Here is a 16,310-nt window from a genome sequence, read left to right as displayed (position 1 = left end):
TTTCAAATAAAATAAAATGCATTAAAACAAAAGTCGGAATTCTGATATTGCATGTTTTCCCTTTAATTGCACATGTCCAGTCATTTCATAGTACGGTACACAAATGTGTGCATATTTTAAGATTTAATGTAATTGAATTCCCGGTTTTAGTTATTATGACATTACAAGACCATAAACAGATTTTGACTAAAACAGTTGGGGGATGGGGAGGAAGATGCAGGTCACAGTTGGCTTGGACGAATTCTAGGAGCCCGCTGAAAAAATCTTTTAGAAGCAAATGAACTATAGAACTCAAAAATCTTAGCAGTAGCCCAAACTCTTTTAAGTCTAAACTGAAGAGTTTCCTCATGGCTCACTCCTCCTATTCTGTTGAGGAGCTCCTAGAAGAGCTAAAAAATTAAGCAAATTCCAGTGTTACATTGTTGATTTTCTTTATTTAAACTTACGACTTGTCGCCTGAATGTTTTTTTATATTTCAATTTATCTGTTTCTACTATCGTGTTATAATTTCATGTATTGACTCGTTCCAAGACCATGGAGACTTCTCCTCAATTTGGTCCCACGGAACAATAAAAAAAAAAAAAAAAAAAAATAAATAAATAAAATAAAATAAGAATGTGCTATCATCGTACATCCCTTCTGCTTTCCACAAACCCCTTTCCATTGTTCTGTATCGGTACTGGTTGGAACAGAGTGGGTGATATTTTGCCATCTGGGGTACTAATGATAGACTATCGAGCAAATTTTTTTAAAAAAAAATGCAACCATCAATGTTTAGTCGATATTTTTGCTGATCAACGCAATATTTGGGCGATGCAGTTAAGTACAAGTGTATTTCTGTGCACTGATTTAAATATAATGTAATTTGTAATGTATCTACCACTCCACTGTCTTGTGAAATACTGCATTATTGCAACCCTAAGGATCTAAAAATGAGGAGGAATTGAATAGGATTGGGGAGAAGAGAAGTTTGTGGCACAACTTGACTAGAAGAAGGGATCGGTTGGTAGGACATGTCCTGAGGCATCAAGGGATCACCAATTTAGCATTGGAGGGGAGCTTGGACGGTAAAGATCATAGAGGGAGACCAAGAGAGGAATACACTAAGCAGATTCAGAAGGATGTAGGTTGCAGTACGTACTGGGAGATGAAGGAGCTTGCACAGGATAGATTAGCATGGAGAGCTGCATCAAACCAGTCTCAGGACTGAAGACCACAACAACAACAAACAACAAGGTTCTACCAGTTTCCAAATAACGATTCCAGTGCTAATGTTAAACAGCTGTAGATAAGTAAATGGGCTATCATAGTAATGTGTACATATTTTTAACTTATCGTATTGCAAGTGGATGAATCAAAATCAGTTTTCTGCATCTTCCTTGTTACAAACTTATCCATAATTAGAATCTATCATAACAGGGGGGATTAAAAAAAAAAAAAAATAATAATAATAAAAAAAATGGCAGCACTTCCATTAAATTCAACTGAAAGTAAGAACTAAAATGATTAACAAAACAACAACTGAACTGAAGTAACGATAACACTGTACAGTAATTGGTCTTGGCTAAATTAGGCGATAGCTGATAGTGCTGTCAACATATACAATTAAATCTATCAATGACCTTGTTAACTATCACTATCACATATCTTTTTTTCAGTGTATGACTGAACATCAAAATATCTTTCAATTACACTACAGGACAACTAAGTCATGTGTAATTTCAGTTAGGTGACAGGAGGCACTTGGACACCCCCCCCCCCCCCCCCCCCTTTCACTGCGTCCTTGAACCAGACGGGATGCGATAATGTGAAGTATGGGTTGTAGGTTCGATATCTCAAAATTTCAATTCACACAGTATTACTAGGTGCAGTAGTGTGCAGCTCATGTTGGCATGGGGTAACAGTACTCATTGTAAGAGAAGACTCTGGGATTTTTATCAAATGTCAGGTTCCAACTGCCTTACTTACATCTAACTGTCGTGAACACTAGTTATAGTTTGACCCCTCTCCTGAAAATGTAACAATACTGGGCCTTTGATATAAATAAACATAAAGGATGCTTCCATAATTTACAGCATCTTTTAAAGTTTCTGGTTTGTGACTGCGCAACCAGTAGCCATATACTGCCACAATTTAAATGAGACAAGAATCTCCTACATGTTCATTGTTGTCCTAGTGCTCCTTTGACATTGCATGTTTGTGATCACTGGAAAGTCATCTTAGTGCCAATTGGTTACACAATTTGCTATAGCCTATGGATGACCTAGTTTGAAAGGTTCTCGGGAGATGCAGCAGACAGTATTATCTAAGCTGCACAATATTTCTATGAGGAAGCTGAATATCGGCTACTGGTGCAACTGGCTAGCTGTTGCGGCTTGCCAATTTAGACGCTGGTTCACTAGAAAAGCACAGAAACCAAGAGGTGGGGCTATAATGTTACTGCATGGTAGTTTGACAATCCAGAGGCCTTGACCAGAGAAATGAGAAGCAGACTCAGCATGTGTATACCTAGCAAATTATCTGGCTTCTCTCTTGAGCTCTTTGGTAAGGGAATGTGAACACCATATTTGAAATTCAGAAGATTTCATATGGTGTCTCAATAAACTTGCATCTCGAACAATCCAAAATATTAAAGAGCTTTGATGTGATCTTTTTGTTCACACGATTGTCTCTGGTGGGTTCACTGCCACTGACAGGAGCTAAGCTAGATGAGGGCACCCTACATCTGTTCAAACATTTGCTTACCTCAACTTATTTTTTATTCAACAACCAATCTTTTGAGTAAACATGGTTTTCCTTTGGGTAGCCCTCTGCCTTGCATGACAACTAACCTTTTTATGGAAGACTTTGAGGACAAAGCACTTCAGTTATGATTTTGAAACATAAATGTTTTTGGGTACCTTTGATGTATGGCCACTGGGTGCAATAACAATCCTCTGATTTTGGAACATTTAAACTCCCTCCACCCAAAACAATTTTTCACTGTGGAAATGGAGAAAAAGAAAGACATCTCGTTTATTGACATCATAGTTTGTAGAATAGAGGATGACTTCTTGACCCACTGTGTGTTTCATTAAGCAACATACACCACCCTGTATCCATGACCTACAAGCTGTCATTACCTAACGCAACACAGTGGTGTATTACATATATTTATTTATTCACAGTGTTTGGGGTACCTCAGATTTGGAGAGTTAGTCAGCAAAGTTTAGTCATATCAGCAAAGTGTCAGTCAAGAACGGGTATTCTGATACGCAGATATGCAATGCATTTTCACTAGCACCCATTAATCCTCAAGAACAACCAGAAGAAAGAGATGAGAACTCAGCTATGGCAGTTTTCCTGCCTTATGTTGGCAGTGTGCCCTTCAAATATAGTGTACAAGGTATGTTAAAAAAGTTGTGGGAATTTTCATTTTTTGAAAATAATTTTATTTATTTGTCTACATTATATTCTTCAAGGTAGTGCATGTCAGATATTATACACTTACGAGGTCTGTTCAAAAAAATTCTGGAAAGTTTGTAATTTTGTGACGATGGTGTTCAAATGGTTCAAATGGCTCTGAGCCTCTGAGGTCTTCAGTCCCCTAGAACTTAGAACTACTTAAACCTAACTAACCTAAGGATGTCACACACATCCATGCCTGAGGGAGGATTCGAACCTGCGACCGTAGTGGTCGAACGGTTCCAGACTGAAGCGCCCAGAACTGGACAATGGTGTGTTGGAGCGAAATACGGTTGGCATCCCTACACATACGTGTGTTTAATGTGTAACTGCCGAAAGTTTCTCTGTTGTACGTCTGTTAGTTATTGTTCAGTGCTGTATTGAGAAGAACGTTGTGTCACACAGTTTGTGAATTTTGCACAAAACTCAAGGTAACATTTACAGAGACACACCAAATGGTGCAGAGAGACTATGGTGATGAGTGCTTAAACAGTACTCAGTGTTATGAATGTTTCACACAGTTTAAAAATAGCCAGACGGAAGTTAAAGATGATCCTCCTCCAGGATGCCCCTCGACATCTACTGGCGACCCTCATGTCAGGAATGTCAATGAAACTGTGCACGCTGATCAAAGACTGACTGTCCAAGAGATTGCAGAAGAATACAAAAAATGGTTCAAATGGCTCTGAGCACTATGGGACGTAACTTCTAGGGTCATCAGTCCCCTAGACCTTAGAACTACTTAAACCTAACTAACCTAAGGACATCACACACATCCATGCCCGAGGCAGGATTCGAACCTGCAACCGTAGCGGTTGCGCGGTTCCAGACTGTAGCACCTAGAACCGCTCGGCAACCCCGGCCGGCAGAAGAATACAACATTTCAGCTGGATCACATCATGAAATCCTGACACAGTGTCTTGGAATGCATTGCGTTGCTGTCAAGTTTATCACACGGCTCATGAGTCAAGACCAGAAAGACCTTTGTCTCACAGTCTGTCAAGTATTTTTTGATTGCGCAGATGAGAACGAGATGTTACTTAAGAGAATCATAACTGGTGACGAGATGTGGGTCTATGGTTATGATGTCGAGACCAAGGTTCAATCTTCAAAATGGGTCACGAAACGTTCTCCAAGACTAAGAAAAGCTCATTAGATCATGTCAAATGTCCAAGCCATGCTGATAGTTTTTTTTCTTTTACTTTGAAAGGTTACACCTTCACGAATTTGTGTCACAGGGACGAACTGATAATCAATGGTACTATCGGGACGCGTTGCGATGCCTGCGAGAAAATGTGAGAAGGAAATTGCGTGAAATGTGGTAAGACAGTTCACGGCTCTTGCATCATGATTATACACCTACATATTCATCCCTGTTGGTGCGTAACTACTGTACAAAAAACAAAATCACTGTGCTGCCTCCTCCTCCGTACTTTCAAGACCTGGCCTCTGTGAACATCATTACAGTGCTGTTTTTCACCAAAAGTTCAGAAACAAGCAAGTATGAGCAGGTGCATATTGCACAAATTTTGTTGCCACATGTTTCTGTCACAAAACATCTGCAAGGATTTTATGACATGAGTCAACTGATATGTCAACATCATCATCAAATTCTCTGATTGTGATTTAATGATCATTCATAATCATTTCTTTCACTTATTTCATCAGTTATTGATGTGAAGGGGCACCCAGAACACTCGTCATCTTCAGTGTCTTCAAGGCCAACTTGGAAAATGTTTATACCACTCATAAAACCTAAGTTTACCCACAGCACAACCATCAAAAGCGATATTCAACAGTTTAATCAAACAGATCCAACCTTCTTGACAACTGATGACAGACTAAACATCCAATATGGCTACCAGTGTACAGATACATTTCAGACACATTTACTTAAACAATGACGAAAAATCTTATGAACCGGACTAATACACCCCATGAAATTCAGAATTCCTGATACTTTTTGAATACACCTCGTATTTTGCATCCTCTGGTGCGAGTAAGAATGATGATGAGTTCTGTAAAAGATAACCTTGGTCACAGGAGACCAAGAATATACAAGCTCTTGTGTGTGTGTGAAAAGTCATACATTGGCCAGACATATGACAATTCTGAAGACAGATATGATGACTACATTCACATAGATGTGTTGAACATAAACATCACACCAGACTAGGTCAGCCACAGAAATTTGCTACTGTTGAACATTGTCTCAATATGGCAAATTACGTGGAACTACAGAGAGCAAGATCCTCTTGTTTACCTCGTACTGACACTGTAATTAAAGAACCAGAAAAAATAGATATTGCTAATGATTTAATTAACAGAGACACAAAATTTCAGTTCAGCAAAGCGTGGGAACCATGACTGGTGTCTCTAAAGAATAATCATTTGCAGGCAAATGAATTCAGCGAGACAACATCAATGGCGAATAGAAGTCAGACACTGACGCGTAGTCCGTGCTCATTTACTGGGGTCTGAAACTTTTGGCTGCGCATTCCAGTGCCATGAATACGTGGAGTCTGTAGTTCCTTTCTCCAACAGGGTGCTCTACATGTCAACATTCCCTGCAATGACATTATAGCATTGCGTCTCGATGGCTGTGCTTTTCTAGCTAACCAGGGTATAAATTAGTGAGCCACATTAGCTAGATATAGTCACATCTGGAGGTGAGAAGTAGCCGCCTTGTAGAAATATTATACAGTTTACCCAGGATCATCCAACGCAATAGCTGAGAAATAATCATCTACATCTGTACTCCATAAGACAGCATATGGTACGTGGCAGAGGGTACCCTGTACCACTACTAATCATTTCTTTTTCTGTTACGTCTGCAAACAGAATGAGGGAAAAACCACTGTCCATATGCCTCCACAGGAGTCCTAATCTCTCTTATCTTATCTTCATGGACCTTACGTGAAATGTACATTGGTGGGAGTAAAATCATTCTGCAGTAAGCTTAAATGCCAGTTCTCTAAATTTTCTCAATAGTGCTCGAAAAGAACGTCACTTTCCCTCCAGTGATTCCCATTTGAGTTTCCAAAGCATTTGCATAATACTTGCATGCTGTTTGAACCTATCGAAAACAAATCTAGCAGTCCGCTTGTGCTTCAATGTCTCCTTCAACTTGAAATGGCCCAGGTCCCAACCCCTCAACAATGGGTCACACTAGTGTCCTATATGCGGTCTCCTTTACAGATGACCCACATCTTCTGAAAATTCTCCCAACAAATCGGAGTTGACCATTCACCTTCACATTTCCCTGAGGCATTCCTGATGACACCCTTCTCCCTGATGAACACTTGCTGTTGAGGACAACATACTGGGTCCTATTAGTTAAGAAGTCTTCAAGCTACTCACATACCTGGGAACCTATTCCGAATTCATTAAGAGTAGACAGTGTGGCACAATGCCAAATGCTTTGCGGAAATGTAGGAATATGGAATCTGCCTGTTGCCCTTCATCCACGGTTCACAGTATATCATGAGACAAAAGGGCAAGCTTTGTATCTCACAAGCAATGCTTTCTAAAATAGTACTTATTTGTGGACAGAAGCTTTTCCTTCTCGAGGAAATTTACTATATTCAAACTGAGAATATGTTCCAGGATTCTGCAGCGAACCGATGTTAGGGATACTTGCTTGTAATTCTGTGGGTCTGTTCTTTTAACACTCTTATATACAACAGTCACCTGTGCTTTTTTCCAGTCACTTGGAATTTTGAACTGAGCGAGATATTTGCAATAAATGCATGCCAAATAGGGGGCCAATGCTGCAAATATACTGTGAACTGTGGATGAAAGGCAACAGGCAGATTCGAAATTCATACATTTCCGTAAAGCATTTGACACTGTGCCACACTGTTGACTGTCAATGGAGGTACAAGCATACAGAATAGGTTCCCAGGTATGTGAGTGACTCGAAGATTTCTTACGTAAAACCAAACTTGGATTCCATCACAATCTGGCGACTTATTTGCTTTCAGCTCTTTTAGTTGTGCCTCTACACCAATAATTCTTATTACTACATCCTCCATATGGGAGTCTATGTGATGGTCAAATGATGGTATGTTTGTATGATTCTCCTATGTGAACAATTTCATAAAAGCAAAATTTAAAATGTTTACTTCACTTTTGCTATCTTCTTCTGCACACCAATCTGGTCAACGAGTGACTGAATAGATGTCTTAGACCAACTTAGTGATTTTATGAAGTGTTTCAACATCTCAGTTCACAAGCATATGGTCTTCTGCTCCACTGTTCATAGTAAACATCATCCCACAGTTTTCTCCAAACTTAACCTCCACTTTTTTGTTGATCTTAGACAAGTTCACTCCCTGTCACGAGAATAACAAACACTGCCTCACTGTTCTTGTTGGGTGTATGTCAACAATGGTGTGGTTGAGTTGAAGGCACTATTATGCAACCACATAATACACAATCACTGCAATACCTTTGTGGTGTTTTGTTAAGGAGCATCTGTTGGTCTTTTTAACACAATATTTTGATGTGCATATTTCCCCACCACAAAAGTTATAATAAAATTATTGTTATTTAATTACTTATCATTGTACTTGGTATAAAACATCTTTCATAGTAGAGTTCATAACGAGTAAGTAGAGCTGCACAATATAACTGATGTATTACAGAATAGTTGTCATACCCAGATACCAAACTAAGAAATAAATTTCCCAACTCATTTAAAGAGGACGTTGTTAATATGAAAAACTGAATAGCAAATGAAAATAAAGAAATGGTTATGGAGGACACAGACTACACACACACAATGAGGTTGGTGTCAGGGTACCGGTCTATGGAAGACAATACTCTGCTCATACTCTCTCTGCATGGCAGTCAGGCAAGGTGAGGGAAGGTAAATACCTGCTATTGTTTAAATTACTTATGAAACAGTAGGAGCTGTGATTAACAATTTCAAATGAAGCTGCAACATAACACACAAACAAAAATTAAATGCTACCCAATTACTATAACATGGGTTGTAAGAAAAGTTTCCATTGAATATGACAGCAAACCTCTATCTGCTGAACAAACAAAGCAGCAGCACATGAAATTTTGTCTTATGCTAATTTTATTAATAATGTTCAACTGTCAATTTTGTTACCTGTTGAGCATATAGGTACATAAATGGATGAGGAAACCTGTATCAGGCCACTTTTACTGTTTCACAGTACTGATGTACTTATGTCAAAGACTATATTTTAAGTAACACCCCCCCCCCCTTTCTATCCCTGGATTAGAAAAATAATTAACTATCATAAGGGATGCACTTCACTCTCTTCATCTGTGATTGTCACTAGAATACAGTAGTTGCATGCTCACTGACTTGTTCCCTGACTTCAAGATGGTTTCAGACACATATGAACTTGCAGAATAGTAGTGAGTAGGGCATATTGAAATAATTTGACTGTAACATCATGTGTGCCTTTGAGAACTATGGCAACATCATTGCTATTAAAACACATAAAAGAATTACCAAAAAGTGTGGATTGTAAGCACATTACCATGTGAAAAACAAGGTAGTGAAAATGTCCCCCAGGGTATGGCGAAGCAATGTCTATGCAAATACTTTTTTCCAGAAGTGCTAGTCTTGCAAGTTTTGTAGGACAGCATCTGTGAAGTATGGAAGGTAGGAGACAAGCTACTGGCACATGTAAGGCTGTGAGGACAGATTGTGAGTTGTGCTTGGTTATCTTAGGCGATAGAGCACTTGCCTGAGGAAGGCATGGGCCCCAGTTTGAGACTTGGTCCAGCACACAGTTTTAATCTACTAGGAAGTTTCCAATCCTCATACTGTTTGAATGCATCATTAGTGTAAGCCATGAACATAAATTGCTTTGGTCCCATACATAGAGCAGTAGAAACATAAAATATTTGAAGTGATATGAAATGGAACAAATGCAAATTGTGGACTCTGGTTAACCAGGATAATCCTGTGATGGTCTAGTGCATCTATGAAAGAGGCAACTAACCAAACTATCAACTGATCTGGAACCTATGCTCAAGAGCTAAGTAGTACACACAAACACTCCCTACATGCATTATAGCCTAAGCTCCACAAGATCAGAATGGAAAATTTTGACATACCTAAGTGTAGATGATCATTAGAAGTGCAAAATAAAGCTAATAGGTCACAATGCATGAATAACGCATAATGAATAAAAAAAATAAGAACGCAGATAAGCTACTACGTACGACATAGTGAACACATTATTGTAGCCAAGATAGACATGAAGCCCGTACCTACCACAGTAGTACAAGTTTACATGCCAACTAGCTCCACAGATGGTGAAGATTGAAGAAATGTACGACGACGTAAAAGAAATCATTCAACTAGTTAAGGGAGACGAAAATTTAATAGTCATGGCAGACTGGAATTCAATAGCAGGACAAGAAAGAGAAGGAAAAGTAGGAGGTGAATATGGACGGGGGGGTTAAGGAATGACAGAGGAAGCCTCCTGATAAAATTTTACACAGGGCGTAACTTAATCATAGATAACACTTTGTTTACAAATTGTGAAAGAAGATTGTATATGTGGAAGAGACCTGGAGACACTGGAAGGTTTCAGTTGGTTATATGATGGTAAGACAGAGGTTTAGGAACCAGGTTTTAAATTGTAAGACATTTCCAGAGGCAGATGTGGACTCTGACCACAATTTATTGATTATGAACTGTAGATTAAAACTCAAGAAACTGAAGAAAGGGCAGAATTTAAGGGGATTGGACCTGGATAGACTGAAAGAACCAGACATTGTAGGGAGTTTCAGAGACAGCATTAGGCAACGATTGACAAGAACAGGAAAAAGGAATACAGTAGAAGAAGAATGGGTAGCTTTGAGAGATGAAATAGTGAAGGCAGCAGAGGATCAAGTAGGTAAAAAGACAAAGGCTAGTAGAAATCCTTGGGTAACAGAAGATATATATTGAATTTAACTGATGATAGGAAAAAATATACAAATGCAGTAAATGAAGCACGCAAAAAGGAATACAAATGTCTCAAAAATGAGATCAGCAGAAGTGCAAAATGGCTATGCAGGGATGGCTAGAGGACAAATGTAAGGATGTAGAAGCATATTTCACTGGGGGTAAAATGGATACTGCCTACAGGAAAATTAGAGAGAGAGACCTTCAGAGAAAAAGAGGACCACCTGCATTAATATCAAGAGCTCAGATAAAAAACTAGTCCTAAGCGAAGAAGGGAAAGCAGAACGATGGAAGGAGTATATAGAGGGTCTATACAAGGGCAATGTACTAGTGGGCAATATTATGCAAATGCAAGATGATGTAGATGAAGATGAAATGGGAGATATGATACCGTGTGAACAACTTGACAGCGCACTGAAGGACTTAAGTTAAAACAACACCCCAAGAGAGGGCAAAATTTCATTAGAACTACTCATAGCCTTGGGAGAGGCAGCCACGACAAAACTCTTCCATCTGGTGAGCAAGACAGACGTATGAGACATGCGAAATACCCTCAGACTTCAAGAAGAATATAATAATTCCAAAAAATTCAAGTGTTAACAGGCGTGAAAATTCGAACTATCAGTTTAATAAGTCATGGTTGCAAGATACTAACACGAATTCTGAACAGACGAATGGAAAAACTGGTAGACGCCAACCTCTTGAAAGATCAGTTTGGTTTTCAGAGAAATGTAGGAAAACGTGAGGCAATACTGACTCTTCAACTACTCACAGAAGAGAGGTTAAGGGAAGGCCAAACTATGTTTCTAGCATTTGTACATTTAGAAAAAGCTTTTGACAATGCTGACTGGAATACTCTCTTTCACACTCTGAAGGTGGCAGAGGTAAAATATAGGGAGCAAAATGCTATTTACAATTTGTACAGAAACCAGATGGCAGTTATAAGAGTCGAGGGGCACGAAAGGAAATCAGTGATTGAGGATGGAGTGAGACAGGGTTGTAGATTATCCCCGATGTTATTCAATCTGTACATTGAGCAAGCAGTAAAGGAAACAAAAGAAAAATTTGGAGTAGAAATTAAAATCCATGGAGAAGAAATAAAAACTCTGACGATCTCCGACAACATTGTAAGTCTATCAGAGACAGCAAAGGACATGGAAGAGCAGTTGAGCAAAATGGACAGTGTCTTGAAAGGAGGATACAAGATGAACATCAACAAAAGCAAAATTAAGATAATGGAATATAGTCGAATGAAATCAGGTGATGCCGAGAGAATTAGATTAGGAAATGATACACTTAAACAAGTAGATGAGTTTCATTATTTGGGATGCAAAATAACTGATGATGGTCGAAGCAGAGAGGACATAAAATGTAGGCTGGCTATGGTGTGGAAAGCGTTAATGAAGAACAGAAATTTGTTAGCATCAAATATAGATTTAAGTGTCAGCAAGTCTTTTCTGAAAGTATTTGTATGGAGTGTAGCCATGTACGGAAATGAAACACGGACGATAAATAGTTTGGACAAGACAGGAATAGAAATGTTCGAAATGTGGTGCTACAGAAGAATGCTGAAGATTAGATGGGTAGATCATATAACTAATGAGGTAGTCCTGAACAGGATTGGGGAAAATAGTAATTTGTGGCACAACTTGACTAGAAGATGGGATCAGTTGGTAGGACATATTCTGAGACATCAAGGGATCACAAATTTAGTACTGGAGGGAAGTGTGGAGGGTAAAAACAATAGAGGAAGACCAAGAAATGAAAACACTAAGCAGATTCAGAAGGATGTAGGTTGTAGCAGTTACTCAGAGATGAAGAAGCTTGCACAGGCTAGAGTAGCATGGAGAGCTGCATCAAACCAGTCTCTGGGCTGAAGACCACAACACACAAGGTCACAATGCACCTGTACCTCACATAAAAACTGTGTAGTATCAAATAGTGCATTTTTTGTGGTGAAGTTCTTTTCCATTGAGTTAGTGTCATTTTGCCTTTCACCACTGAAATGCATACAACTGCTGACATACAATAAGAACTAGCACCCACTTAACTTCTTCCCCTCTAGAATCCATGAACAGGAGAATGATTTATTCATTATGTAAATCTTACTTACCTGCATAGGAATCTGTGGAGCTGATGGGATGTTGTTCAACATTTGTGATGGGTGAGTAGTGCTATCAGACTGCAACTGGTCAACTGAATGAACATGACCAACAGCCGACGGTGTAATTGGCTGTTCCTCTGCTTCATACATGGCAATATCATCTTCATCTCCAATACCTGCATGTGATTGCAAAACACATAGCATTCACAATAAAACATCTGACTGAGAACTGATTAAAATTTGGTTTTTGTTTTAATTCTACTATCAACTCTTTCATTCATCACAAAATACAAGAAGTGAGATATTAAGAAAAGAATTAACCTAATCAATAAATGTCATACATCTTTCCTAAAATCTGTCTTTGGGCAGTTCCTAAGTTAACTTTTATAGCTACGAACTACATAATATACTCCAAATTGTTGATCCATATTAGTCAAAAATTAACTACACAATAATATTTGTTATCTGTGACATTTCCTACTTTAAACACACCATGTGAATGAGGAGATACAATACAAAGTAAGCAGAATTTATCACTGAAACTACCCGACAGATTACAACTACATGACAGGATAGATATTTAACCCTCACGTTTATCTTTCATATGTAATGTTGAAATTTTAATCTTTCATGTGTAGCCTCCGCAACAGTTGACCCATTCAAGCAAGCCTCACAGCTGAAAACAAAATTTCTATCTTCCACTACTACTTGCCTACTGTCTCTGGTACCTCCTCCATCTCCTTTGTCTCCTTTTCCTCCAAAACACAGGTGACCTGCCTCTCCTCTCTAACATTCCCTGACTTATTCTGGTTCTACTTTTGTAGATGTTTATCAGTCATACTCAGAATTTCACCTTTGAATGTTCTGACCAGCCGTCCTGCCTCCTTGTAATTTTACAGTTTTTTCAAGTCAGTTTTTTATATTTGTGCATCAGAGAGGATACATTTATCAACGAATTCAGTTCACCCAGTCACTATCCTCTTAATCATTGTTTACAATGGAGAAAGCAAAATTCCATTTTATTTGTACGTGGCAGAAGGTTCACAACAGTCACCTAGTGCAACAACACTTTCAACCAATGTACAATTAATTAATTATCAACCAATGCCTGTCTTTAACAAACAATAATTAATTAATATGTTGTACATATTACAAGGGGTGTCAAATAAGTAAGGCAACAGTTTTTTTTAAAAAACAGGTTGGCCTTATTCAGAATTCCAATACACCATATAATTTCCCACTCTATTGGCTACAAAACCCTGGTTTTCAACATAAGCTCCATTCAATAAGACGCCCGTACACCACCTTACTGGGAAGGCCTGTATGCCCACATGGTACCACTCCACTAGTCAACATCGCAACCGACGTCTTGCTGCATTAGTAGCTGCTTTCCGCACAGATCAGGTGCGAGATCAGGGTTGTAGGCTGGATGATGATGAAGAGTCTAATGAAGTTTTGTGAGCTCCTTTTGGGTACACAGACTTGTGAGGCCTTGCGTTGTCAAGGAGGAGGAAGACTTCATTTGAATATTTATGGCAATGAACATACTCTCAATGACTCCACAACAAGCAATACCCACGGTAAACCATCCATTAAAATGACTAAATTTATCACTGTTAAAAAGTGCAAAATTCAAGCTACCACCAACAAAACACAAAGACCATCAAGTACAGCATGGGTACCAAAGCCTTTCACCGACAGTTTTTCATCTTCTTGATCCCTGTGATGATTTCAGTATTATAGACGGCCTTGTAAACAGGTTTGCATTAGCGCCGGCTCATGTTATAATGACACATCTCATGAGTCCTTCAAAGCAGTTGCCTGTGCAGCTGCTGGATCCAGACTTGTAGCCAACCAGAAGTGGTGTAAAATTCAAGATACCACCTACAAAAGAAAGCCAGTCTGCACTTGGTATGCCTGCTGGGAGGCCTCATCCAAGGTGTGGCAGTGGCCTGGCCCGTGGCTATCGAGCATGCAGGGTGCAGTTGTCTGCAAGTTGTGGCTGACAATGGAACCAACAACCTCTGTCGCATGCATTCTGAGGGCATCCTCAGGTCGTAGAGGTGGCTGGTGGAAAGGGTTGAAGGCTGCTGCCCTCACATGTGGGGAGCAAGCAGAGCTCCCAATTTACAGCATTGTCCCCAGAGATCATCAGGGTCTTTTGCTATGGAGCTGAGTGGAGGGTCTCAACCAAAGGATACGCCAACTCTGCGACGGTCTTGACTGCAGATTTATAGACCTGCATTAGGAGGCTGAGGATTTGTAGAACTCCCATAGGTAGGTCAGGGGTTCATTACACAAAGGAAGCAGCTACTTGAGTAGCAGAGTACACGTGGAGTGCACGGGGTTTTTTAGGCTCGTTGATAGTTTGAGGTACTCTGATGAACACTTGCCAGTTGATACACAGTAAGGGAAGTCTGAATGCGTTCAGAGCAAAGACACTTCGACTGTCAAAATTTTATCAGTAAAGTGTCAAAGTAGTTGTAACAAAGTCCCCGAATTTATTCCCCTCCAGTAAAGATCTTGCACTCATACTGTTCTCGGGACTGAAAACTGACTCAAACTTGAAGTGGAAAGTTCAGATATATTTAGCGAGTCATGGAATGTATATTGGAAAGACATATAAGAGACCACTGCTGTTGACAAAAGTATTCTCACTATTGAGATCAAAGTTGAGTGTGACCGAATTATCTGGTCACGTAAAACAGGTCTAGGTGAAACCAAGTTAATTGTTGGATGTTTTTATCAGCCACTTGATTCTGCTGTGACAGTTCTAGTCATTCCAACACTGTCTATGGTCAGCAGTGTCTAGGGTTCAGTGTATACTGAATATACACTGGAATGGCTATGGTTTCATTGCATAGAGTACAGACAGACAGTCATGCGAAATACTTTTGAACAAGTTTTCTGAAAACTGTCTTGAGTAGCTAGTTCAGCAGCCCCCACAATGGAAATATCTTACACCTTTTACCTACAAACAGTTCAGACCTTATCAACAAAGTCAGTATAGAAATGGCGATTTACGACCATGATGTCATTATAGCAATTATGGTTATGGAAGTTAATAAATCAGTTAAAAAGGTTATGAGTGTGTTTCTGCTAGAAAGAGCAGACAAGCAGATGTTCGCATCTCAATTAGAATCCTGACATCACTTAAGTTTCCACAAAACGGACGTAGAAGAATTATGGCCAAAGTTTAAGCTGAGTGTACATCTACATTTACATGGATAATCCACAAATCACACTTAAGTGTCTGGCAGAGGGTTCATTGAAACACGTTCACAATAATTCTCTATTACTCCAATCTCGAACAGTGCGCAGAGAAAATGAACACCCATATCTGCAGAAAAAACAAACACCTATATCTTTCCATGTGAGCTCCGATTTCCCTTATTTTATTATGATGATCATTTCTCCATATGTAGGTTGGCGTCAACAAAACATTTTTGCATTCAGAGGGGAAAGCTGGTGATTGCAATTTCATGAGAAGATTCCGGCGCAACAAAAAATGCCATTGTTTCAATTATGTCCACCCCAAATTCTATATTATTTCAGTGACATTGTCTCAGCTATTTTGCAATAATACAAAAGTGCTTCTCTTCTTTGCATTTTCTCAGTGTCCTCTGTTAATCCTATCTGTTAAGACCCCAGACCATGCAGCAACATTCTAAAAGAGGACGGACCAGCATAGTGCAGGCAGTCTCTTTACTGGACCTCTTACTTTTGTAAGTGCTCTGCCAATAAAACACAAAAACACAGTCTTTGGTTTGCCTTCCAAACAACATTTTGTGTGTGTTCTTTCCAATGTAAGTTGTTCGCAAT

The 16,310-nt window shown here is 39.2% G+C and overlaps 1 protein-coding gene across 1 annotated transcript in view; it reads right to left on the bottom strand.

Moving 5' to 3' along the window:
* LOC124556335 (mucin-5AC-like) overlaps nucleotides 1-16,310 on the bottom strand; it is a 341,354-nt gene that overhangs the window by 125,061 nt on the left and 199,983 nt on the right. The window contains exon 9 of the mRNA XM_047130305.1: nucleotides 12,498-12,664. Within this exon, the coding sequence (XP_046986261.1) occupies nucleotides 12,498-12,664 (167 nt within the window). The remainder of the gene's footprint in view (nucleotides 1-12,497; nucleotides 12,665-16,310) is intronic.

Source organism: Schistocerca americana, chromosome X (genome assembly GCF_021461395.2).
Source record: "Schistocerca americana isolate TAMUIC-IGC-003095 chromosome X, iqSchAmer2.1, whole genome shotgun sequence".
NCBI classification, from domain to species: Eukaryota; Metazoa; Arthropoda; class Insecta; order Orthoptera; family Acrididae; genus Schistocerca; species Schistocerca americana.
This window is presented reverse-complemented; position numbering and strand designations above follow the sequence as displayed.